Source organism: Salvia splendens, chromosome 5, assembly GCF_004379255.2.
Source record: "Salvia splendens isolate huo1 chromosome 5, SspV2, whole genome shotgun sequence".
In the NCBI taxonomy this organism is placed as follows: domain Eukaryota; kingdom Viridiplantae; phylum Streptophyta; class Magnoliopsida; order Lamiales; family Lamiaceae; genus Salvia; species Salvia splendens.
The window spans coordinates 43,247,416-43,273,258 of NC_056036.1; the positions used below are offsets into that span (position 1 = coordinate 43,247,416).

Here is a 25,843-nt window from a genome sequence, read left to right on the forward strand (position 1 = left end):
TATAGTGTGTATATTTATAGCCTAACTATACCCAAGTTTTGCATGGCCAACCTAATTGCTATTCGTGTGTGTATACATCAAACACACACATGACACGACTAATTAGGCTAGAAGAAGAAATAATTAGCAGAAAATACAAATAAAATAGGTGGATTGATATGTGTATACTAAACATTTGATGACACGGAAAGGATAAACAATGTTTGGAATATACACTATTTAATTAGTTGGACGTTAAGAGAGTATTGGGCTGGGCTCAAATCGGATTGGATTTGAGTGAAATGGGCTGGCCCTTTAAAAGTGAGTTTTAATATTTTTATATTAAGTTTTACTTAATAAATATTAATATAAATATAATTTAAATCTATAGTAAATTTTTAAATAATTTTGTGGGCGATAACAGCATTATAGACAATTTAGATGGCCAGCTAGACAACAAAATAATAATGGCAGAAAATTAAAGAAATACTCCCCCGTCCTTATAAATGACTACTATTAGACAATTTTCGAAATGACACGAGTTTTAATGTACAATTGATAAAATAAGATAAAGATAGAAAGAAAAAATTATTGAAGTATGGTTAACGGAGAATGAGGTAGACAAAATTTTTCTTAAGTAGAATTGATTTGTTTTTAAGTGACATTTAAAAATAGCAAATGTAGTTAGGGGTGGGGAAACGGTCGGCTCGGTTCTAACCGAACCGACTAGTCGGTTAACCGACTCCCTTTTTTTTCTAAATACAAGAACCGTAACCAAACCTTTAGTCGGTTCGGTTCCTCAAGGAACCGATCGGTTCTTCGGTTCCACCGAAGGAAACGAAGGAGAGAGCATCGGCGTGGAGAGTTGGACAGCAGCCTCGTCGAAGAGAGCAGCGGTGTGGAGAGAGCAACAGCCTTGTCGTCGCCGGCGTGAGAGAGAGCAGCAGCCTCGCCGTCGTCGCCGGCATGGGAGAGAGAAGCGGTGCCGGTGTGCTACGAGAATTTAGATGAGAGAGCTCACAAGATATTTGAATTGACTTCATTTCAAACACTAGGTATTTTTTTCATGGAAGATAAGTCAATGTACATATATCAATATGAGAATTTTAAGTTATTTGCTAATGATTCATATGTATCTAATACGTTGAAGTTCCAAATTTAATAAACAAAGTATCTGTTATGAGATTGGTTATTGAATCAGAGAGATGATTTGTGTTTTCGCTTGTTTGAAATGCAGACAAATTATAGGGATATAGAGTTTGGTTTCTATCACAACATTGTTTTTTGAAACTTGAAAGGTGTAGGCTTTATGAAATTAAAATGAATCTACAAAAAATTAAAATTAAACTCATTAATCGGTTCTTCGGTTCTCGGTTAGAACCGAGAACCGCCTAAATCCTAAATCCACTAACCGGGACCGAAACTTAACCTTATTTTTTTGTTTCTCGGTTAACCGAGAACTGAAAAAATAAGGTTCGATTCTCGGTTAACCAAGAACCAAGAACCGTTTCCCCACCCCTAAATGTAGTTCATATTTAAGGGACGAAAGAAACGTAATAAAAATTGATAGATTTCTCCGATCTCCATTCAATGAGGACATTCAGGAAAATCTCAATAAATCAAGAGACTTAGATATTAGTAAATCGCATCCCCTAATAGTCCCAAGTCAAATAGTAACGCCAGTGTATTATAATAGTGAGTATTTAAATCAAAATATTTTTCTCATTTACTCAATTCAATTTTATATGCTCTAGATACATAAATATTAAAATATACTAAAATAAATTATCGTATCTATGTGGCATTTCTAGGTATATGTTATGTGCGATTTTTGCTACTACTAATTTGTCAAAACAGATCGACTATCTTCCAAATTTTATGCAAAATGTATTTTTAGATCTTTTTAGTCAATTCATTACCGGAACGTGGAAATTGAGATTATGTTTCTTGGATTATGGTTTGCCTTGAACTTAGATGTTTATTTAAAGAGAAAATGAAGTAATGCCAATATAAATTGGTCGAAATCTAATTCAGTATTTGAAATTTGAGATTTAATTCTTCTATCACCACATGGTTTTTGGATTATGGTTTGCATTAAACTTAGGTGTTTATTTAAAGAGAAAATGAAGTAATAACATAAATTGGTCGAAATTTAATTCAGCATTTGAAATTTTAGATTTAATTATTCTATCACCACATAATTTATAAATAAGATAGTCCTATGTATTTAGAGGATATATAACTAAATCAAATAATAAAATTTTGAATACTTATTATCAAAATACATTAATACGGTTACATGGATTAAATAATAGTAAAATTTTGAATACTTGTTATCAAAATACATTAATAGTTAGATGCCAAGTTTGATGTTGGTAAAAAAGATTAAATTTTCAAAAGTTTCATGATAATAAATGTTAATAACCCTAGTTAAAAAGGAGCAAGAGAATTAAGAGAAATGTAAATTTATAGATCGGAAACAACAACGTATCTCACTTTGTATGCAAAACGCGTTTTACCCATAATAACTTAAAAAGAAGTCTTCCATTTTTGGAAGTCTAATTCTTATTTTCAAGAATAAAGACTTAAATCACAAATTTTCATAATTATAGTCAATTTCAATAGATTTAACAATAAAATATTAAATCATAAAATTTCAAATTATGTCTCTGTTTATAAAACACTTTTCTTACTCAAAATATATTTGTTTTAGTATTAAATACAAAAAATTAAAAAAAAGTTATTTTAATAAAATGAGATACAGTACAATGAACAATTAATTTTTTTAAAGATACTAATATCCCACAATTTAACCATCTTAGCGGATAAAGATTCTTTAAAAAATTGCAAAAATTGATGGAAGTGAGATTTCACAACATTCTTAATCAGCAAGATCGAATAGAAATTTAGAACAAATAAGAGCAGCTGATTTCAGACGGCCGCAATTCTTTTATCAAGACTAGGTGAGAAGTAGGGCCCAATTTTTTTGACTTTCCCACCACCTCCCACATATAAAAACGACTCCTTTTTCTTCTCTTTTTAATTTGTTCCTCACTGTTTTTACTTCAGTGTGTGAGGTGGAGGAATGCAGGCTTTGGAGTGAGAAACCAAGAGAGAGAGAAGGGGAAATTCAAGAATCCATTTAATCCTCAGAGGTTGCTAGCTCCCTTTTTGCTGTAGCATTTCTTCAATTGCTTGTTTTACTTCAAGAACCCATCTTTTTGGGGCTCCTTGTTTTGATTTTGTTTTTCCATGGCAATTTATTGTTCTTGATTGGGTATGAATACTGATCTGTGAATTATGTGAGCAAGATCCTGTCTTTTTTGTTTGTTTTTGGTGTTTGTTAATGGTGGAATTCAATCTTACTTATGAAGCCCTTTTAGGAAATGATTGATTAATTCAGTGAATAAATTACATTATCTTTGTTGTAAGTATAATATGTGCCTGTTTTATATTGAGATATTACGTGTTTCTTTGATCATATGTGTTGCATTCTTCAAGCTACTATCTTTTTTGTGTATAGAAATCAGTTGGTATGAGTTGATATTTTTTGTTTCTTTTAGCTTTGAACAAAGATCCTTGGGTCAACTACATGTCTTCAAATAATAATTTGGACAGCTTGACCCATTCTTCTGTATTTCTTTATTTCAAGATTGATTTCTCATGTTTAACAAGCTCGTTTCCGTTGATTTTAAGGGAAGCTGAAGATACTGTTATCTAATTGCCCTGGCTATGTGTAATCACTGAGGTATTGCGCATTTGTGCTTGAGGTTAGTTCGTTATCTTTTACACTTGAAATGATTTCTTTCGTGTTTAGGGTTATATAGGTTTTTATCATGAGTCTTGACGTTTAATTCTAAAAACTTGAAAGGTTTGGTTGGACTATGCCGGAGGTGTATAACTGAAATAGATTTGGTGTATTGTTTTCATTCATGTTTATGGTAATATGTTGTTCTAGTTGTTCTAGCTTGGTTTTTATGTTGTTCTAGTTGTTCTAGCTTGGTTTTTATAATTAGCTATTGATGTTTAATTCTAATAAACTCGAAGAGATTTGATTGGACTAGGCTGGTGGTGTATGAAATGAAAGATATTAGGCGTATTGTTTTCACCCCCTGTGAATTCTTGGACTGATTTTGTTGTCAAACTTATTGTCCTTTCTTGAAATGCCATGTTGTTTTTCTGAACTTGATTCTTGAAGTACGAATTAATTTAGGGGACCTAAAAAACCGATTTCAAAGATATCATTCCATGATGGCTGAAGCACCGGTGATGGACAACGAGGTCTTTAATCATTATTTGACCGGTATGACGCCGGCTGAATTTGCTGAACATCTCAAGGATAGTTGCCCGGAATTTGGCGATCTAAATGTTCAAGAGCTTCTCTTAGTGCAGGTAGATTGAATGTTTGAAGACTGCTTTCTTGATAGCTGAGGATAAGCTCTTTATCTAAGAAACTTACTGACATTTACATGTCCGAAACAACAGGAAAGTGCCTTCCAATTCATTCAGAACAAAAACCAGAACAAGGACATGGCCTCCAGCTATGGCGAAACTAGTGATGACAATTTGGTTTTGGAACATGAGAATGAACTACCGCATGGAGGAAGTATCGAGCACCAATTAGCTCTTGATGAAGCCTTAGCAAGAGCGCTGGAACTGGGGGACGACTTCAACTATCTATCTGTCAATGAGGATGCTGCTGTTACTGTTAGCGCAGTTGGTAAAACATATTTCCTAAGTGCTTCATTTCTAACCTTTCTTATCATATAAATTTGTGCATATGAAATCTAAGGAGTTATTTTCCTTGTTTTCTATGGGGATTGAATTCAGTCTTGATGTGCTCTTTTGGATGTATGCCTCTTAAAGATGGATTTTTTACGGGGGGGAAAAAGATCACTACCTATTGCATTTTATTAATTCTATATTCTCCTGTATTATTCCTTGTTTTAATTCTTATGTATTGCTAATGCTAAGAGGATTCAAATATAAATTACAGATAACACAAGATCAACTTCGAGAGCCACACCTAGCAGGGTACTTTTCCTATTCTCCACCTATTGGTCATTATTCTGTAAACCAAAAATTCAAAATCAGTGTATATATACTGTGTCTCAATCTATGCAGGCTGGAAGTCAAAACATAAGGCAAGATGATTTCGATCCTGATACAATGACTTACGAGGTTGGTTATGCAGCTTGTATCAATTCTTTGCTAATGTCTTCTTCCAACTTTAAAATCTCTGCTTAGGAATTGTAAAAGTGTGGCAACACATGAATATCTTTCTTGAGTCTGTATTTGTCTTTAGGAGTTGCAATCACTGGGAGAATCTGTTGGAAGCGAGAGCAGAGGACTTACAGCGGATCTTATCTCACGGTTACCAACATTCAGACACAAATCAAGCAAATCTGGTTTGTTCTCGAAGAAAAAGAAGGAAACAGAAGAGTATGGTTTCTCTAACTCTCTGCATTCGCGTTTCCTTCGATTATGCGGTTTGATATCAAAGAACTGCCAAGGAATAAGATAAATGAAGCCTTAGGAAGATACTCCTACATCAGAAGTTTTACAACAATCAACTACCCTTACCGTCATTGTTAATCTTATCAAACCTATGCATTCCTGTCTTCTACCTTTGAGCTAGTATTTTATTGTAAGTTAGCACGTCCTATACAAGATAGTGCCTTCTAAGTAGTGAGGCATTGCATTTCATTTGTCTAGGAAAGTGTGAGAAAGAAAAACCTCAACGTAGAACAACTTTTCTTTCAGGTGTGTGATATGCCGTGACGGATACAAGCAAGGAGCTAAAGTGATCAGCTTGCCTTGTGCACACCAGTATCATTCAAAGTGTATCAAAACTTGGTTGCAGCAAAACAAGGTAAAATGGTTAGAGATGAAGTAGTACTATTATTTAAAGGTAATTGAAAAAAAAAAAGATAACCAGTTTTTGGTTGGTTGCAGCAATGCCCCATTTGCCAAAAGGAGGTGCAAGACAACTAGTTCATCATGTTAGCGCAGAGCAAGCAAGAAGAAGTTGCAGCTTGCGTAATCAAGGATTTCGACTGTTGTTATATCATCACCGTCTGTGTTTATGAACACCGTCTCTCCAGTTTCCCCAATCCCAGATACACTGCCTTAAATAGATGATATTTATATCCCTCTGTTTTGTGAGACAGTCAACTAGAGAGGGAGATTGATGGAGATTTCATGTTCAAGTTCTTGAATTTCTTTGATATGTATGTCTATAATGAAGTTTCAGTTTCATTGCAATTCAATAGTAACATAAATTTTGAAGTTTAAATATGCAAAACACAGTCAAAGGAAATCCAAGTTAAACCAGCCTATATAAGCACATTCTCGATATTCCACTACCTCAGAATCTGTATACATGTAGTATATAAAATAACACACAGATTAGTTATCCCTTCCAGCTGAAGTTCATGCTTTCATCAAGATCATTGTTGAAGAAGCCGTTTTCGATGAACTCATGGGCAATGTCTGGAACTATCTCAACAGAAGAACGAAGGCTCTCCGGAAAATATGATGATTTTTGGTCATGGCCATATCCCATATGACTAACAGATGCTGGAGATTCACTCTTGAAAGAAGCATCTTTGAAACTATTGCCTCTGATTGGGGGCTGTGGTTGAGCGTTCGACATGGAATCCGGGTTTTGAATCTGCGCAGCTGCTCCCCCGTTGTTCTTTCTGTTCATGTCATGCAGAAACTGCTGAAGCATCTGATGTTGTAGTGTTTGGTTGTTTTGTGAGAGCAGAGGTTGACTCTGCTGTTTCTGTGGTGCTTGGCTACCAATCTGTGGATTCTGAAGCATTCCCAGAAAAGCACCCGAAGACCCGGGAGTCGTGGGGACAGAAGAAGAAGACCCCTCGTGCTGATTTATGCTATTAGTTGAGTTCATTGAGTTCTGTCTCATCAGCAAATTCTGGTAGTTAGTCATTGCAAGACCACCATGTGCTGATCCAGTTAGAGCTCCTCGACTCCCCGGAAGCTGGTTATTGAGCCCAGGATGCAACGCCATGAGCTTGTTGAGTGTGTTGTGATCTGTCATCTGGACCCGGGACACAGAAGAACATCTGGGGAAGAAGCTGTTCAAGCCCTCTGCAAACATAATTGCAATGATAATCACCAAATGGCTATTCAATCTTGCACGGGTTTAGATACAGATAGACATGTTCTTACCTATAGGGCTTTTCTTTTGGTCTCTGCAGAAATCCATCAAATCTTTCATGCTATTAACGACATCCGCTATCTGAAAACAGTAGACAAATATGAGAAGCCCGATGCAATGGATTGTGAATGTTAAAGCGTATGCAATGATTAAAACATGCCTGTAGGCACCGGACATGTCTCTTGGAGAAGCCGAGATCATTCACTGACTGTAACTCCAAACTCCGAGCAAGTTGGAGCCCGGCTGTTATGACCCTGTAACGAAAGAGCATCAAATTAATACCCCAGGCAGTCGTTACGCCACCACACCAAGAAGAAGGAAATCTACACCAGTCAACGTTTTTGATTCTCAACTCACATAGCACTGTTCGCCTGTAAATCTTGATGGGAAACACCATCAGCTCCGCTCTCAGCTATCGTGCTTTGACATTTCTGGGCGACCTGTAGCAATCGATTAACCTGCAGCAGAAATTTGTTCTATAAGCTCCACAACATAAATGTTTATGTATAAACCACATTCATTAGTTATTATAGCTGCTTATCACATGCAGCATAGAACGTATTTAAACTAAATGAAGATTAGAATAGTAACATGGAAAATACACTACATGCTGGCAACACGATTGTAGGGATCAGTCCATGTGAACTCAACCAAAAGATGTCTACCTGGGATGCAACAACTCGACGAGGAAGAAGTTCTTCATGACGCCGGGCACAAAACTCCCAAGACAAAATCTGAAAAAAGTTATGGTGAGGCAAGTGTTAACCAAAGTGAAAACATAAACAAGAGATCGCGACAGAACTTATATGTCGACTAATATTGCATTTTACCTTTAAATCAGGGGTGAAAAGAATGCAAAGATGACCCTCACGGACCACACGGAGTTGCTCATACACACTTTCTTGAACTGCCTTTTCATACTCCAGCATCATTATTCCCGAAGGGAATTTACTCTCACGAGGCAGGTCCAGGAACAGTAGCTCGTCAATTACACCACTGGCAAACTTGATCTCCTCGAGTCTAGGGAGCACTTCAAAAGTTGCCTCTGTAGAAAACGACAAGAGAAGGCCAAACTTTCAGAGCACTAAAGCTAGCCGACTAACAAGTTACTTAGCCAACAACACATGCTAGATCGTTCGATGCCTTATAGTATAACTAGAATATTGTTTCAACGAATAAATTAACATAGGCAACATCTATAGGTTGAGATTAAAACGCACCAAACCCCCTTCCAGATTTTGAGCCACAAATGTCACATTGCCATGCATCCTGCGGAAGAAAAGCAAAAAATTACAGAATCGGCTTTAAGGGCACCAAAGACAGAAAAGCGGAAGCATGAACAGAAACAGGCCTCAGGCAGAAAAGAGAAAAGTAAATGAATGTCATGGGGATGTTGTGTTTCGTTGTATGCCAATAAGCAAATAGTCAAAGGATAAGAGAAAAATACCATTGCAGCCTGAGGAAACACCCCGAGTGAATGCTGCCCAACGCTATTATACAGTGATAGACACCATCTCTTCTTCGCACGTGGAGAGTAAAACTCTGCCACAAAATTTCTCCAATAGACAATGGTATTGTCCTAAAAGGAAGCAAGTAAGTCCAGCCATCATAAATCAATTATAAATGACATGAGAGCTGTATATCATTATCAACATGAAAAGGAGAACAGAACTCAACCAAAATAAATGGTATGCTAGTTAAATTCAAATGAGATTAAAGTACTAACAGCAGGACGTTGTCGATGGTGATACAAATATTGCATTAGACGACGAGAGCATACACCACCATCATTAGGTTGAACTGCAGTTGAAGATGGCATTCCCTGAATTTGAAGCTGTTGTCTTGACTGCAACTGCTGCTGTTGCTGCAATAGCTGAACCCGCTGCATTGGCGACATAGCCTGTAGAATCAGTTGCTCTTGCTGCCTTAGCCTCTGTTGCTGGATCAAAGCTTGCAATTGAGGATTCGAGTTCTGTAAATGCATGAAATCTTGTCTCTGCAATAGCTGCCGCAAAACCTGCTGCTGCGCAATATCTTCCTGCCTTATATCCAAACGGGGTTTTTTCTGCAGCTGAGACATTGTAGCTTGGTCGAGGGCGAAAGAACCTTGCACACTTGCACCACCAGGAAACTGAAGCTGCCCCGTGCGAGGCAAAGACGTAGCACTAGAAACTCCATGATGCTGCTGGCTTTGCTGCGAAACAGAATCTTGATTCGAGCTTTGTTGCACAACTGAGGATCCATCTATGACAGAAGAGCCTGAAATGCTAATATTATTAGATGAGAATGACATAGGCGAGGCAGGCAAGCGCATGTAAGATTCGGTATTAACACTAGCACTTCTTTGAAGGTTGTGACCTCCTGAAAGTCCCGAGTTCGCATCAGTCACCAAAGAACTTGCCCCAACACTGGGGCCAGAGCTTGCCAAACTGTTTAAGACTATATTGCTAACATCCCCAGAAAAGGGACCAGGTAGTGAACTCAAAGAGTTCCCAAAATTTGAACTGAGCTGGGAATTCCCCGGAAACTGGCCTTGTTCATCCCCTCGAAAGAAAACTCCTGAGCTTGAAGATAATTGAGCTGTTCCTACAGCCACCCTCGGAGGCACCATCGGTAACAGGGATCCAACGAACAATCAGTTCCAGCACTCAGAACTCAGAATCTAACACAATGACTACAACAGTTCAAACCAGCTAAACAGATATCCCCCAAAACTTCGGTCATCTATGCCAGTTTTCTCACTGTAAGATGCTTGCAGACCCAGGGCTGTCAGCAAGCAGAGAATCAGTAGGAAACAAATACAGCTAAGAAACTAACATGAATATAAAACACAGCACACGTAAAAAAGATCCATGAAAACCTCCAAAACTATTTTCAACAAACCCTAATTTCCAGCCACTGAAATTTAGCACAAATTCAATAAAGCACGTAACTTTAGCAACTTAAAAATGAAAGAAAAACAGAAGCAAATTATTAATAACGAACCCTGATGTTCGGCCATTGAAATTTAACACCAATGCACCAAAGAACATATCTTTACCAATTAAAAGAAAAGCTGAAGCACAAATTCATTAACACTAAAAATCAGCTACTACCAACAAAACCCAGCTTACATCCCGTGGAATTCCAATCAGAAAAGCAAATGAGGGATCAATCAAACCCAATTCGATGTTAATCAACTTTGTTTCTTTCTCATGTTAAGCTTCAAACTAGTTCATCTCATTTCGAAAATTCACAAACAACAAAGATTCGGGAATGAAACGATAATCAGAGGTCTGCAATTGAAATGCTCAATTTAGAAATTTCTATAAACTTACTTGTGATAAGAAAAGGGGAAAGAAAATTAAGCTGGTGATCGGTGCTCAGCTCAGTTACATAGCGGGAAACAAAATGGGGTTACCGGCTACAGACGGTCGAGAATCTTTGATCACCGGGTGCAGGCGGTTATAGACACGTGTCGGATGATTAGTAGGGGTGTTCACTGTAGTAGAATCAAGGGATCCCGTCTGTCCAATGTTTACGTGGCGAGATAACATTGGAAGCTGGAATCGCTCTGGCTTGACAGCCGAATTGTTCATTTTTAATGAAAGACTTTAGCTTAAATTGAAAGTTAATTACGAAAGTTAATTGTTCATTTGTAATAAATTTCACATAAAATCAGTTTTTTTTAACTCATACGAAATTTACTGTAAGGGATAAATTCATGATATTTTTGATCGAATTTTAATTTTATAGAATACCAAATTAAATTAATTTCTGTAATTCTATCCACAATAGTCTTATTTATAATTTATTCTTTATAATTTCTCACACAAAATTTCTTTTTAAAAGGTATTCATTTCATTTTAATCTTTTTATTACTTCAAATGCATGTAATCGAATATTTTTTATTCCTTTCATCCTTAAAAAATAGACAAAACTTGTAGATGATACGAGTTTTAATATGCTTTTAATATGCAATTGGTAAGTAAAATAAATGAAAAAATAAGAAAGAGAGAGGGATAAATTATTGAAAGCAGTGTTAGTGGATTATTGAGTCAACATTTTTAGTCCACATTTAGACTTTCAATTTGGGGGATGATTAAAAATGATAATACTAGTCTATTTATGGAGGAACAGAAGGAGTATGTTTTACTAATAAGATTTCAAATCAAAGTGATCATATTCATTCACCCAATTAATATTATTGCCCAAATGAAATTTACTGTGTGTATCAAATATTTTAAATAGAAAATTTAGTAGTGGTAATATGTCCCAAAATTACCAATATTGGTCTAATTTGTATTTTCCATTAACTTAAATTTGGTCAAAAAAACATAAACTTATCCTTTTTAGTGAAATTTCGATGAGTTAGGAAAAAAACTGATTTCGTGGAAAATTCACTATAAAACCTAATTTCATTAGTTTTGCAACCAACTTCAATTCTAGTGGGAAATACTAAATTTTGGCTATAATTTGCAATTTTAGAGACCCCTATTTGATATTTTCTTCAATTTTCTTACGATATTTTGATTTTATATTTGCTATATATTATTGATTTGGTGCACATGTGTTTTAAATTGATGATGTAAATTGAATTATTTGTAAAGTGAGCTAATAAAAAATTGATAAAATTTACATGCGATTATTAGCACTAAAAATACTTGCAAGTATACAAGGTAGATCTAGTATAGCTAAATGTCAGTACCGGGATATCGAACACATGGAATAAGATTGCAATTGTCTATCATATACTAAGCGTCGTATACTATTTAGAGACACGAGATTTTTGGATTTAGATTTATAAACTAGACAGAAAGAAATAAACAACTAACAGAAAACAAAAAAAAAAACAAATAATACAAAGCAAGCTAAAACTTGGAGAACACTCTTTTCCCCCTTTTTTCCTTCTACGGGTTTCTCTCTCTCTCCCTCTCTCCTCTCAGTTATTGCGGCTCCTACACTCTTGGTAGGTATTTATAAGTTCTCCATTGACCTATTTAAGTAAATAAATGGGTTTTTCCACAAGTTGGGAGCCCTAACCCAACACATGTTTTACCAAAAATTATTCAAAAGATGTTTAATACTCATAAACAAGTAAAACAACAAAAAGTACTAGACATGAAGTAAAACAAAATAAAACCCAAGGTTGAATTATGCAGTCTTCAGTCTTCTCTTGCCTGGATCTGCAGAGCTACGCTCCAATAAAAGAATTATATGTGGAATATGGGATGAAATAAGTATAGAGAAGGAGAAGATTGGAGGCTCTGAGATGAATATTATGAATTAGGTTATGGGGTGTATATAGGCTTGAAAATGATTTATAATTGGTAAAAAAGTATTCTCCAATTAATGAGAGATGGTAAATTCGAATTCCTCAATTAATAGGAGAGATTTGACAACAATTTATTTCCTTCCTTAATTTCCGCCAGCTTTTGACTGCACCGCGCAACGTTCGTAAAATGACCATAACTTTCTCCACAGAACTCCGACATAGATGTTAAAGGTACCCACGCGAAGCTCTTTCGAAGACGAAGATAATGGTATGTATTAAACACTGATTGAACTTCAAACTCGTTGGCAGATGGGCTCGAACAGAGGCTGCTGCACCTTGGCCATTTTTGCACATTTTTTCTATCTTTCTCGATAATTTATCAACAAACATGTCAAAATACCAAAATGTATAATATACGCAATTTAAGAACATAATTTTCAAGATTGACATTTAAAACAAGCCAAATCTAGGTCTTAAAAACATGCAAAAACCATGTTTATCAATCATATTCTTATAGAATAATTTGGATGCTTCAATAAATATTTCACCCAAATAAGACCTCGTGAAAAATGTGAGGTAAATATTAAAATTTATAATTTTTACAACTGATTTCTTAATGTTGCGGATGAACTATAATTTAACAAATTTTCATGGTTTTCTAGCAATTTTTGCTTATCAATATTCAAGGCTTGTATTTTACTAGTGTTTTTACAATGTTTTATTTATAGTGTAATGGTCGGATCAATTAATATCGGATGAAGGTAATTTTGACGATTTACTTGGCAATCCAAATGAAACCTTAGGTTTAGGAATTTTTGAAGCTATGACATTTCATAGTGTATAAGTTGACCAACAAATTAGAAAACTAGTTATGAGTTTTGTTCCTTGATTTGTTTTATTTGAAGAAGTTTAGATCAAATAGTACATACTCCATCCGTCCCACGTTACTTGAGGCGTTTCTTTTCGGCACGGGATTTAAGAAAGTTGTGTTTAATGAGTTAAATAAAGTAGAAGAGATAATAAAGTAAGAGAGAGGAGAGAAAGTAAAGTAAAAGAAATGATAAAATATGTGTGATTAGATGTTTTGTTTTTAGCCAAAAAGAGAAATGACTCAAGTAACTTGGGACAACCCAAAAAGGAATACGACTCAAGTAACTTGTAACGGAGGGAGTAGTATTAAAAAAAAAATGTAAATCGCTTTATCGAATTGGTAACTTTTTAGCCCACAAAACATGAATATATAAGCAGCCCATATGGTTTATATGGGCCCAGCTTTAGCATAAGATGGACTTAGATCATATCAAAACCCAACACCAAATTCTTTGGGCTGGATTCTATGTATATGTAAGAAAAATTGTTTATATACAAGTATTAATTTAGTCATGTATTTTTTGTATGTACTACTATCTCCCTAGGCATCCCACAAGATGTGGGATATCAATTATCTTGTCGGTAGATAAATATGATGAAAATAACATTTGTGTTCTTTTACAATAGTATATGGCAAAAATATTTAAATATAATATTGATTAGTAGAGGTATAGTATTATTAGTTCATGTTGTCCCTACATAAAAAATATATTCAACTCGGGATTTAAGATGACCCTAAAAATAGTTTTTTAATACTAGTATGTTTTTTTATAATATATTTATCATGTATGGATTGTTAATCAAATACGTCCAGTCATAATTACTTACTTAATTATGAGATCCAATATATTGAAAAAGAGTTTTCAACAACTAGATTTAGATCAAATACAAAACATTGTTATTTAATTTCAACTACAACACATATGACAAACCTAAATGTGGATGGAAGAAAATAGTAGTACTACTAATCAACTTCATATCCAAATCATAGTTGATTTTCAAATCTTCATCATTGCAAAATGATACTGATAACAAATAATTTTATTTTAAATTTTAGGGGAGCTGTCCATGTGGCCAACTATTAATTATATTTTATAGAAATTGTCACATAATCACTTTATAAACAAGCTACTCTATTTATACACTTTATAAACAAGCATGGTTTAAAATAAGAGCTGTCACTTTTGAATTACCATGATTAGTTGGACAAACAAACTACTTAAATTACAAAGAATATTAACTTGAAAGTATTGGCCTAAGTTAGATGTTTTAACTCGCAAACAAATTCATGAATTTTATAATAACAACATAACACCCACCAATCCCTATCTTTATTATTAGGCTGCTGCATTATCATTTTCTATTGGCGGTTGGCTTCTCATTTTCATAATTAAGAATTATTTTTAAATATTTTCTATTGGTGAATGAAGAGACTTTTGATTTGTTTTAGTTGGAGTGTTGTGACGAGTTTAAATAAGGAGTAGTCTAGTTCTCGATTGCCTATATATTAGAAGTGTCAATTGAGTGAGTATTTTGATTAAGAGTTATTTCGATTTAGGCTAATCAAACAGAGTTAGAAGTTTCCATTCTTAACTCAAAACATTTGAATTACGAATTAGCTCAATAATAATATTTGGAGTTTCCCACTTTAAATTAATAACTATTCTTTTAGAACATTCATTTTCAAGTACTGTAGATATGAGTCATGTTTGATTATACATTTACTAGTATTCTCATTTGCTTATAATTGTTGATAATGTCATAGGTGTATATTATACGTAATAAAAATAGCAAGAGAGGAGAGGACCATTGTAATTGATTATGGATATATAAATTATAAACACAAAGTTTTAAGATCATAATGGATATTAGTGCTCCAAAAAAGCTTAAGATATGAAATTATATAAGAGAGATAGTCAAAGACCTTTCATTTATAAAGAAGAAACTTAAACCTTATTTATAAAAGCAGATCCCATTATAGATATTCAATTGTTTTACCCAAAATAAATAAATTATACAATACACCGCTAAGATCTTAATTTTTTTGTGGACACATCTCTCTTTCTTTCCTGCTTTGTTATTTGCCAGGATTTGATATAGTACTAAAAATATTAGCATTGATTATAGCCCTAGTTCCTCTTATGATACACATTTAAATTACTATGAATCGACAAGATATGCAGTATTACTAGCTAGTTCATTACTATCCCAAAAATATGTTTAAAAATAAGTATTTTGATTTTTTTAATCGTTTATAACGAAAACATTGTCTCTTAACCTACCAAATAAAAAGCCAAAATTTCAATATTTGGTTGGAGATTAAAATTGTCAACAAAACGACCGTCCCGCTTTGTTGTAGTGTCGCCATCGGAATACGCGACAACAGAGTATCTATGTCTCTTTCCCTATTCTTCAAAGCGCAGACCGATGCACGGTTCAGAACACGCCACGTGTCCGTGTAGATAATCCTGCGGTGTATAAATGTCGGTGGCGTTTATATATAGATGCAGAAATTGTATGCTCTACGTTAGAATGGTCGTGGGTGATGACGGACCAGTTTGCCCATCAATGTTTAAACTAAACCTTTTTTACCTGAAAAATGTAGGAAAAACAAGTCTCAAAGTATTATTAAATTATTTTTCCATTTTAATATTTTATTTTACTTATCAGATTAGCATTTAGTTGGTACAATATCAAACCATGCTTCCAAGATATTAAGACTCCATTTGGTAATCCGGAATTGGGTACTAGAATTGGAAAAGCTTCCAAATCCAAATCCAATTTTGGGTACCACAAAATATTTCTCACAATTCAATAATTTGAATTTCATATAAAAAGTAGATAAATGAAATTTTAAATAATAAATAAAATTGCACTTTCACACACAACACACACATAACACATACAACACACATGTACACACACATGCACGACTGCACATACCTGCGCGCGCGCACACACACACACACATACAGACACGACACACGTATATACATGCACATACACACACCTGCCCCACACACATAACACACACCGTCACACACATACATACACACACCTACACGACTGCACATACACACACATACACACACACATATACACACCCAACACACCCTTGCACACACACACATACTGATGGGGTACGGACTAAACAAGCCCAACAGCAGTGACGGCCCATCAGCCCAAAGCCCAAGGAAGAGTATGAGTTCGGCATTACCAAAGAGTTCGGCCTCAGCCTACAGCTCGGTAAAAGCCAACCAATCAAGCTCTGCTCTCAAGTCGGCACCAAGCTCTCAGATCGGCAACCAAAGCAGTTCGGTCTCAGTAAGAGTTCGGCCTCAGCCTACAGCTCGGCAAAAGCCAACCAATCAAGCTCTGCTATTAGGTCGGCATCAAGCTCTACTCTCAGATCGGCAACCAAAGCAGTTCGGTCTCAGTTTTCGACCGAACAAGGAGTTAGTGGACCCATGCAGGATTTCCACGACTTCCAACATACCCACTACCACGTGGCGTCAACTCAGGCCACGATCTTAGGCCATGACCTACACGACCTCCACGACCTAGAGTGATGATGTAAGCCACGATCTTAGTTCAATGTATAAATAGAACTTAGATCTGGTAGAAAAGGGTTAGAATCTCTCTAGAGAAATAATCATATAGCAAGTCTGTGTTGTAAGCTGTAATTCGCAGATCAAGCAATACAAACCTGCCCCCATTTCTCCCCGTGGACGTAGATTTACCTCAGTAAATCGAACCACGTAAAATTCTCTGTGTCGTAATTTATTTTTACGTGCTTTTACTAACATCAAAAATTCGCGGAATCATCACTGGCGCCGTCTGTGGGAAACAGAGAACCAAATTTGTGATAAAGCGAATTTTTGATCCATTTTTTCCACCCAAAAAATGCATACCAGATCGCAGAGTACCCGTATTCCTGCCCGTGAGAACCAGGAGGAAGCCAATCCATCCCATAGGTCTGGAAAACAGCCTAGGGATAAATCCACCACCAGTTCTCATGGCGAAGGAACAAGCCGCTCCAAAAATCGTCCCACTGAGTCTTCCCAGCAGCCTGATTTGAATGAGGCTGTCAAGCTGTTCTTGGCTGAGAAGCAGGATGAGTTCTTAGCCTTCCTGCAAAAGAGCCAACAGACGAAGACGAAAACGGTAGATTCTCCTTCCTCGTCCAGACATGAAAGTCACTACCGCAGTAGTACCGTGTCTTCCAGGAAGAAGAATCCTCAACCCCGACACATTCCTGTTCCTCCTCGGTACCGGAATCACAGGAGATCTCCATCTCCTCCATACCGAAGAGATGTCGGGTTCGCCATGTACGGAGCATTGAAGACTCCGTTCTCAGACGATATCACCCGAACTCCCCTTCCACAGAACTACCGAACTCCGTCGATAACCTATGACGGACTCGTGGATCCTCATGACTTCCTGGGACGCTATCAGTATAATATGGCGAACCAAGGTCTCAATGAGGTCCATATGTGCAAGCTGTTCCCCGAGCTGCTCATCGGGAACGCCAGAAGGTGGTTCGACAGCCTTCCTCAAGGCAGCATTAGATCCTACCGAGATCTGATGGATGCTTTCCACAGGAGGTTCTTTCAGAAAGCGGAAGCCCGGAATACTTCGGCTCAGCTGCTTTCTATACGTCAAGGTCGCGACGAAAAGATCAGCGACTTCCTGACGAGATTCCATGAGGAGTGCCTACAAGTAGATAATCTCAATGATCTACTTGTCATTTCGGCATTCCAAAATGGAATCCTGCCCGGAGCTCTCTACAGAAAGCTCGTGGAATGCAGTCCGCAAACAGCTCAAGAGATGTGGGACATTGCGGACCAGTTTTCTCGTGCCGATGAGGCAGACCGTCGAAAACGGTCTTTAGACAGCTCATCTTGAGAAGACAAAAAGAAGCCCGGTCATAGCGATCAGAGGCGTCCTCGCCGAACACCTTCTCCACTAAAGGAGGGATAGCGGTCATCCGAGGTGATCGAAAAAGAGCAAGTGTGTTCGTAGATTGCGCTTAAAAGTGCCGAGCAGTCAGATCGGCACCATCAAGCACAGCAATCACTGCTGCCGGAGTCAAAGGCAAGCGAAATGACCAAAGTCACACCGGCACTGAAGCCGAACTCGATGGTGTACAGCACTGAAGCCGTGATTCCGGTTGAGATCGGCATAGCCAGTCCCCGAGCTCTTAATTTCTCAGCAGAACTGAATGAGGACGGACTAAGAGCCGAACTAGATCTTGCTGAAGAAAAAAGAGAATTGGCCTGCATAAAAGCAGCCGAGTACGAGGAGCAAGTAGCCCGGTATTATAACCAAAGGGTGAAAAAGCTGCAATTTCAAGTGGGAGATCTCGTCTTGAGAAACAACGAAGTAAGCCGAGCAGAAAAGCTGGGCGAACTCGAACCCACATGGGAAGGTCCATATCGGGTGTCAGAAGTCCTCGGCAAAGGGTCTTACAAATTGACTCACGTGTCAAGAGCACAAGTACCCCGAACATGGTACGTTTCCAACCTCAAAAAGTTCCATTTGTAAGAGACAGTCCGGTCAGTCAGTCTTATGTGTTTTCTTTGTTTTTTACTTGTTCTTGTCTCTACGTGCGTTGTGTCTGTCTATGTGAGTGTCGTCTCTTACAAATAAAACTGAGGTATCTCGTTCTTCAAAGGCTGATCCCCTTTTTAGAACATATAAGCCAACGATTGTGAGTCAAAGCTTCTACAGAAGATACAAGACCACAATTCAGCTTAAACAAGCAGTTCGTCTGAAACGAGCTGCAATAAGCCAACGATTGTGAAGTCCAAGCTTCTAAAGAGGATACAAGACCACAATTCGGCTTAAAAATCAAGCACTTCGTCTGAAACGAACTGCAACGAAAGTCCGATTCTCGCGATAAAACTTGCCTGAATTAGGACAAGGGAAAGTCCGATCCACGCGATAAACCTCGCCGAATTAGGACGACCAAGTTCGGTCAAAGAAGTTTACCTCATAAGACCGAGGACGACCATGTCTAGTCAAAGAGGTTTACTGCATAAGACCACTTCGGTGAACTGGGAAAGTCCGATCCACGCGATAAAACTCGCCGAATTAGGACAAGGGAAAGTTCAATCCCGGCGACAAAAATCGCCAAATTAGAACAAAAGACGAGTCCGGTCAAAGATGTTTATTTCATCAGACCAAAGACGAGTCCGGTCAAAGATGTTTATTTCATCAGACCAAAGACGAGTCCGGTCAAAGATGTTTATTTCATCAGACCAAAGACGAGTCCGGTCAAAGATGTTTATTTCATCAGACCAAAGACGAGTCCGGTCAAAGATGTTTATTTCATCAGACCAAAGACGAGTCCGGTCAAAGATGTTTATTTCATCAGACCAAAGACGAGTCCGGTCAAAGATGTTTATTTCATCAGACCAAAGACAAGTCCGGTCAAAGAAGTCTACTTCATAAGACCGAGGACAAGTACGATGAAATTTTTTCGCTAAGCTGTAAATACAGTGTTAGAAGCGAAAACAAAAACAAAATTTCATTTTCAAATCTTGTTCGGCACACAACTCCGCTACCCTACAAGATGGCGTTACGCTATTACAAAGGACTATTCTACTGTCCAGGGTTGCTAAAGTTGAGCCATCTATTCACAAAATCCTCGTGAAGCTGAGTTCGGGCGTTCCAAGCAGCTGCAGAATAAGCAGGTCGACGAGATGCTCTAATCGACCTGCCACCTCTTCTCTGAGCCCGGGAAGCCCTAGCACCTCGGCGGCGAAGAGTCTCTTCACGAAGCATTTGCCGATCTTGCTCACTCATAACCACAGCTCCTCTGCGAACTTCAGTCCGTCCTCGACTTGACGTCTCCGGTTGTCCCTGAGTTCGTTGCTGACTTGGAGTAGGGTTTTGAGCAAGTGAATCAGAGGTTTGAGCTGGAGTACTAGCATCTGTTGGCGGGAAATGCCGGAGGAATCTCTCAATTGAGGGACGCCGGGCAAGAACTATGTCGTACCGAGAGGCCCAGCGCCGCAATGATGTCACGACTTGTTGGCAAGCCGAGCTCTCCAGCGCATTGTTCCTCCGGAGTACATTATATTCCTCCCACAGTTCGTCAACTCGACTCTGAACATCTGATATGGTCATTCCCCCGCGCACACGGATGTAATCCTCGTACGCAGTCCTCTCAGCAATGGTCGTATTCAGCTCGGCCTCCAGATCATTCTTATCGGACTCTAAGTCCTTATTATCGGCATCCAGCTTCACTAAACGAGCCAGAAGCTCGTCATTCTTCGTCTGATCGGCTATAGCTCTTCTCTCAGCTTCGTCCAAAGCCGAAGAGTACAGCCGTTTCCAGTGAAGTATCTCCATCTCCTTGGGTACAAAGCAGCTATATTAGTTCGGCAGCTGTACCGAGCAGATAGTAAAATACAACAGGAATAAAGGCGAGTACGAAAAGCTATACGAAGACAAGTGTAGAGAATTTTTCATTCACAAGGAAAATTTTTTTTACACTAGGGCTTCAAGGCCATTTTACAAGGAAGAAACTAGACTAAGAGAAGGGAGACGAAATCATACTCCGCCAGCTTCGTCTCCGGCTCCTCGGTCTGGTACAGCTTCTTTCTCCTGGGCTACCTCAGCCTCGGCCTCGCCTCCTGCCGGCCTCGCCTCCGCCTCCTGATCGGCCTCCTTCTCCGGATGCCCGACCCGCTCGACTTCGGCCTCCAGCTCCAGCGGCTCGGCCTCACCCTCTCCGTTGTAAGTCGAAGCGGGTGAAACGGGTCCCACAGAAGCAAAGATAGCCTCCAGGTTCTCGTCCCGATCAGCTCGACAACTCCGGACTCGGTCTGCAGAAAGCAGGGCCGAGGATGAAGCGAGCTCCTCAAGGAGCGGCAGATTCTGAAGCCGAGCTGCTATCTCTCGGCTGTACAGAGGCAGCACGACGTCGGCCCCCTGCTCGCCCTTATCGGTAATTAGCCTTACCAGACTACCGACAAAGGCCGAGAACTGGCTGCTCAAAAAGAGTTTCTCCGTGTATACACGGAGACCCTCTCCTTGGGCAACCACGGCGGCAGCATCACTCCGTTTCGACTGCTCTCGCTGGATGACGAGCTGGTTTTTGGCAAACTGAGCTTCATCCTGGGCCGAAATCCTAGCAGCTCTGGCTTTCTCAAAGTTTGCCTCAGCCTGCTCGGCCCGGTGACAAGCAGCCGCCAACTTCCTCTGCATCTCAGCATAGTCGTTGGACGCTTTGGAGAGCTCGACGGCGACGAGCTTGGAGAGCATATCGTTCCTCTGAAAATGGATAAGGAAAAAAGTCAACAGAGGGCACCAAAAATACAGGACAGAAGCCAAGCCAAAGAATCAAGAAGACAATTCACCTCGGCGAAGTCCGTGGGCCATAAAAATGGCTCACAGATATGCTCCGAAGGAGGCGCCAAGACCACGTCTTTCTCTGGCGCTCTCGGGGGCTTCTGGGTCTTCCCCTTCCTACTTGCCGAAGTCGACTCCGGCTTCTTTAGACCCGAAGAAGTCTTTTGCCTCTTCGGATTCTTCTCGGCCTCAGGCGCCGAGCTGGTAGCCTTCTCTCTCTCCGGCTCCTTGGACTCCGAAGATTTTCGGGTAGCCTTGTTCAGCATGTACACTGCCAAAAAGCAAGAAAGCAAGGTTAGTTTTCTTCGTTAAAGCAGTAGAGCATAAAGATAAAGAGAAATCCTCACCCTCGGCCTCTTCGTCCGAAGACGAGATGTCGAACACGACGTCGCCCTTGACGAGCTCAGACTCCGTGTATTGTTTCCTAACTATGGGAATCTTGTTGAGCTCGCCATCGAGCTCGTCCAACGGTTCAGGCCGAGGATGACGGATAACGGACTTCGGCCCTCTCCAGGGAAAACTAGGAGCCGCAGTCCTATTATAAAAAAAGAAGCGATTTTGCCATTTCGGCCATTTGGTTTTACAAAAGGCCCTAAAAGGCTGTAAAGGGACCAAGTAAAACCAAGATCCCTTCCTTTTAAACTGGAAAAAATTAAGGATTGCCCTCAGAGACAGATCCTTATCTAGCCTACGCAGTTCGGCAGCAAAAGCCGATAAGTGCCTCCAAGAGTTCGGAGTCACCTGACCTAAAGGGAGTTGAAAAAAATCTAGCAACTCTACAAAGGCAAGGGGAAGGGGGAAACGAAGCCCGCATTCTAAGCTGGCTTCGTAGACGGTGGCGTAACCTTCCGGCGGCGAGTCCGCCCTATAAAGGTCGTCAGGAATCGCAACCTTCCCCCCAGGAAAAGAGTATTTTTCGTGAAGGGATATCACAGTATCCTTACTCAAGATACTGTGAAAATACTCTACGGTCTTCTCCCCGGATTCTTTCCGGCTAGAAGACCCCTTACCCCCTTCACCACCGCTACCAGACTCAGACGAAGAAGAAGCAGACATGGTCCTTACTCTTTGCAAAATCTGAGGAAATTTTTGAAAGCGGAAGAAAATCTTTCACGCAAAAGATAGAGAGTGCAGAAGAAGCCAATAGCAAAGGTGTTCAAACGATGAAGAAGGGAGGTATTTATCAGATTCGGCGAAGATTTCAAAATCGTCACACCGTTTCGAATCCCACCTTTTCAGGATTCAACGGCCGGATTTTACTGTCGCATTTAATGCAGTCACGTGCACGGCACGTCCCCTGACGTCAGCCTCCCCCGTACCTTTATCCAGAATGCCGAAGTGACTCGCTTCGCCGAAGTGATTCACTTCGTCTTTCGGGGGGGGTAGTGATGGGGTACGGACTAAACAAGCCCAACAGCAGTGACGGCCCATCAGCCCAAAGCCCAAGGAAGAGTATGAGTTCGGCATTACCAAAGAGTTCGGCCTCAGCCTACAGCTCGGTAAAAGCCAACCAATCAAGCTCTGCTCTCAAGTCGGCACCAAGCTCTCAGATCGGCAACCAAAGCAGTTCGGTCTCAGTAAGAGTTCGGCCTCAGCCTACAGCTCGGCAAAAGCCAACCAATCAAGCTCTGCTATTAGGTCGGCATCAAGCTCTACTCTCAGATCGGCAACCAAAGCAGTTCGGTCTCAGTTTTCGACCGAACAAGGAGTTAGTGGACCCATGCAGGATTTCCACGACTTCCAACATACCCACTACCACGTGGCGTCAACTCAGGCCACGATCTTAGGCCATGACCTACACGACCTCCACGACCTAGAGTGATGATGTAAGCCACGATCTTAGTTCAATGTATAAATAGAACTTAGATCTGGTAGAAAAGGGTTAGAATCTCTCTAGAGAAATAATCATATAGCAAGTCTGTGTTGTAAGCTGTAATTCGCAGATCAAGCAATACAAACCTGCCCCCATTTCTCCCCGTGGACGTAGATTTACCTCAGTAAATCGAACCACGTAAAATTCTCTGTGTCGTAATTTATTTTTACGTGCTTTTACTAACATCAAAAATTCGCGGAATCATCACATACAGACACAACACTCACCTATACATGCACACACATAACACATACCGTCACACACATACGTTGCATAATTTCTTTGAATTTAAATTCTTTATATTATTTTACCGAACAAAGGATTTGAAATTGAATTATAATTCAATTACTTCAAATTCAATTCCGTAGAATTTCAATTTCAATTCTAATTCATTCCAATTCCGTGTACCTAACGGACCCTAATATTTCCAATATACTAAAATTACATAAATTAATTTAGTACTCTCTTCCTTCTAAGTCATTAGATTCATATACATTTTTTGCAAGACTGTCTCATGTTAAATTAGTTAATCCTATTTTCTTTTCTATGAAAAAAATTAACTCATTATATCTTTATTACTCAAATTTTCTAGTTTTTTTACCATCTATTATCCACTTAATTTTATTTTATATTTTATTTGTTTTAATACATAAACATCATTTTCAAAAAAATTGTGCCTAAAAAGGACATACTATCAATTAACCTAGGACGAAGAGAAAGTAACATTTATTTTTCTTATTTTTTTACTACTTTTAATAATGGATCTAATATTTTACTAATTTTATTTCACTCCCATTTTATTATAAATTAATATATTGTTATATGAATCTATGAGTATTTTTCAAATTGGAAAGGTGTATTTACTGTTAAGAAATTGGATATCAAATAATTCAAATTAGCGAAGTCGAATAAGTTAGTATATTCGTGAGGCAGCTGTAAGTGTATAAAATTTTAGGAGTTATACGAATCGACTCAAAGTTAGGGAATTCAAATTATTTACCTACTAAATAAAGTTGGTGATTAAAGTCGTAACTAGTGAATGCACTTTCAAATTATTTACTCTTGCACCCAGCCATATAAGATTCCAAACATAAAATAGTGTGATATTTCTTTCTAAACAGTGAAATTTGGGTGCCGTTCGGTTGCATAGATAAAACAGTAACTAGATACAATATTGAATAGGTTAAGAACTTAAGATGGACTTTGTCTATGACTAAATTAGTATTGAATTTTATAATAGTATCTAAGATAACTTTAGTAAAGTGTTTGGTTAATAAGATTAACATTAATTTAAATTTTATTTGTTATAACAAATTGTTAATCGCAATTTTACTTAAATAAAGTAACTAATTAAAGAAAAAATATGATTAATCTTAAGATTAATATATATGAATTAATTTAACAAATACTCCACTTATCAATTAAGTAGTCCTATATATTGATCAATTGAACAAATACGTATTAATTAATATATATTGATTAATTTTATTTATAAAAGATATGGATAAATTTATCATATATTGGCAATGATAATACTTAAGCTAATAATTGAATTTTTAAAACTAATTAAGCAATTAATAATGATTAATTTTCCCCGTGGATTAAAGAAAAAGATTTCGTACAAACTGGCAACGAGAAGTGGTGTTGGGATTTGGGAAGAGAGAAAATGGGGGATGAAGAGATAGAATAGAAAAAGAGGGGTAAGGTCCAACCATTTACACCGAACATAACCTCATTTTTCCAGTTCTATCACATCAAATAGTAATTCTACTCCAACCATTTACATCATACTCAAAACCCAAAAGAATATTTCATATTCACCCACTTTTTTACTTTTTCAATCTTAACTACGTATTTATTTAAATTACACATTCACCCCACAACACTTTGTCAATAAATTTTCAAATATAATTAAATAATTTGATACAATTATTTATAATATATATATATTAAACATATTATGCATTCAATAAAATATACACTAACTTCAAATTATAATACATCAAACAGACTATAATAACATTCAAACATAGATTAAAATACATTCAAAGACATCATGATTATATAAAACATAGGACAACACAGAAAAAGTAGCTAAAATTCAAGACTGCGTATTTGAGAAATTTTCCCACAAATGATCAACTAATGCGTTTCGAAGTTCTAGATGTGCATTTTTACAATTCATACTCAATAAAATAACTAATACTCAATAAATTATTTAATAAATTATATTAAATATAATTTCACAAATCACACAAAATCCTAATATATTTAAATATATTAAATATATTATACATTTCAATAAAATATACCCTAAATATTGATG

At 37.9% G+C, this 25,843-nt stretch overlaps 2 protein-coding genes across 4 annotated transcripts; one reads left to right on the top strand and one right to left on the bottom strand.

Moving 5' to 3' along the window:
* The first annotated feature begins 3,035 nt into the window (after positions 1-3,035).
* LOC121802032 (E3 ubiquitin ligase BIG BROTHER-related-like) lies at positions 3,036-6,243 on the top strand. Of its 2 annotated transcripts, none has more exons than XM_042201570.1 (9): positions 3,036-3,134; positions 3,676-3,749; positions 4,178-4,371; positions 4,465-4,699; positions 4,976-5,013; positions 5,104-5,160; positions 5,285-5,421; positions 5,743-5,851; positions 5,935-6,243. In XM_042201570.1, exons 3-9 carry the CDS (start codon positions 4,228-4,230, stop codon positions 5,971-5,973), a joined length of 759 nt encoding a protein of 252 aa, XP_042057504.1. In that variant the 5' UTR covers positions 3,036-3,134; positions 3,676-3,749; positions 4,178-4,227; the 3' UTR covers positions 5,974-6,243. The 2 variants fall into 2 exon arrangements, with proteins under 2 accessions (XP_042057504.1, XP_042057503.1); XM_042201569.1 differs by having other exon boundaries at positions 4,193-4,371.
* Positions 6,244-6,293: 50 nt separating this feature from the next.
* On the bottom strand, positions 6,294-10,527 carry LOC121802031 (probable transcriptional regulator SLK2). Of its 2 annotated transcripts, none has more exons than XM_042201568.1 (10): positions 10,480-10,527; positions 8,889-9,928; positions 8,610-8,741; positions 8,383-8,431; positions 7,993-8,207; positions 7,828-7,896; positions 7,520-7,620; positions 7,323-7,416; positions 7,174-7,243; positions 6,294-7,092 (listed from the first exon to the last, which is right to left on the bottom strand). In XM_042201568.1, the coding sequence occupies exons 2-10, from the start codon at positions 9,771-9,773 to the stop codon at positions 6,392-6,394; spliced, it is 2,316 nt and encodes a 771-aa protein (XP_042057502.1). In that variant the 5' UTR covers positions 9,774-9,928; positions 10,480-10,527; the 3' UTR covers positions 6,294-6,391. The 2 variants fall into 2 exon arrangements, with proteins under 2 accessions (XP_042057502.1, XP_042057501.1); XM_042201567.1 differs by lacking the exon at positions 10,480-10,527 and adding an exon at positions 10,276-10,430.
* Between the last annotated feature and the right edge of the window lie 15,316 nt (positions 10,528-25,843).

Coding starts and splice junctions, on each gene's coding strand:
- LOC121802031 (XM_042201568.1), bottom strand. CDS start 9,773: ATGGTGCCTCCGAGGGTGGCTGTAGGAACAGCTCAATTATCTTCAAGC. Junction 7,244..7,322: donor GACATGTCCGGTGCCTACAG/GCATGTTTTAAT, acceptor TACTGTTTTCAG/ATAGCGGATGTCGTTAATAG. Junction 7,093..7,173: donor CCAAAAGAAAAGCCCTATAG/GTAAGAACATGT, acceptor TTATGTTTGCAG/AGGGCTTGAACAGCTTCTTC.
- LOC121802032 (XM_042201570.1), top strand. CDS start 4,228: ATGATGGCTGAAGCACCGGTGATGGACAACGAGGTCTTTAATCATTAT. Junction 4,700..4,975: donor TGTTACTGTTAGCGCAGTTG/GTAAAACATATT, acceptor TATAAATTACAG/ATAACACAAGATCAACTTCG. Junction 5,161..5,284: donor CTGATACAATGACTTACGAG/GTTGGTTATGCA, acceptor ATTTGTCTTTAG/GAGTTGCAATCACTGGGAGA.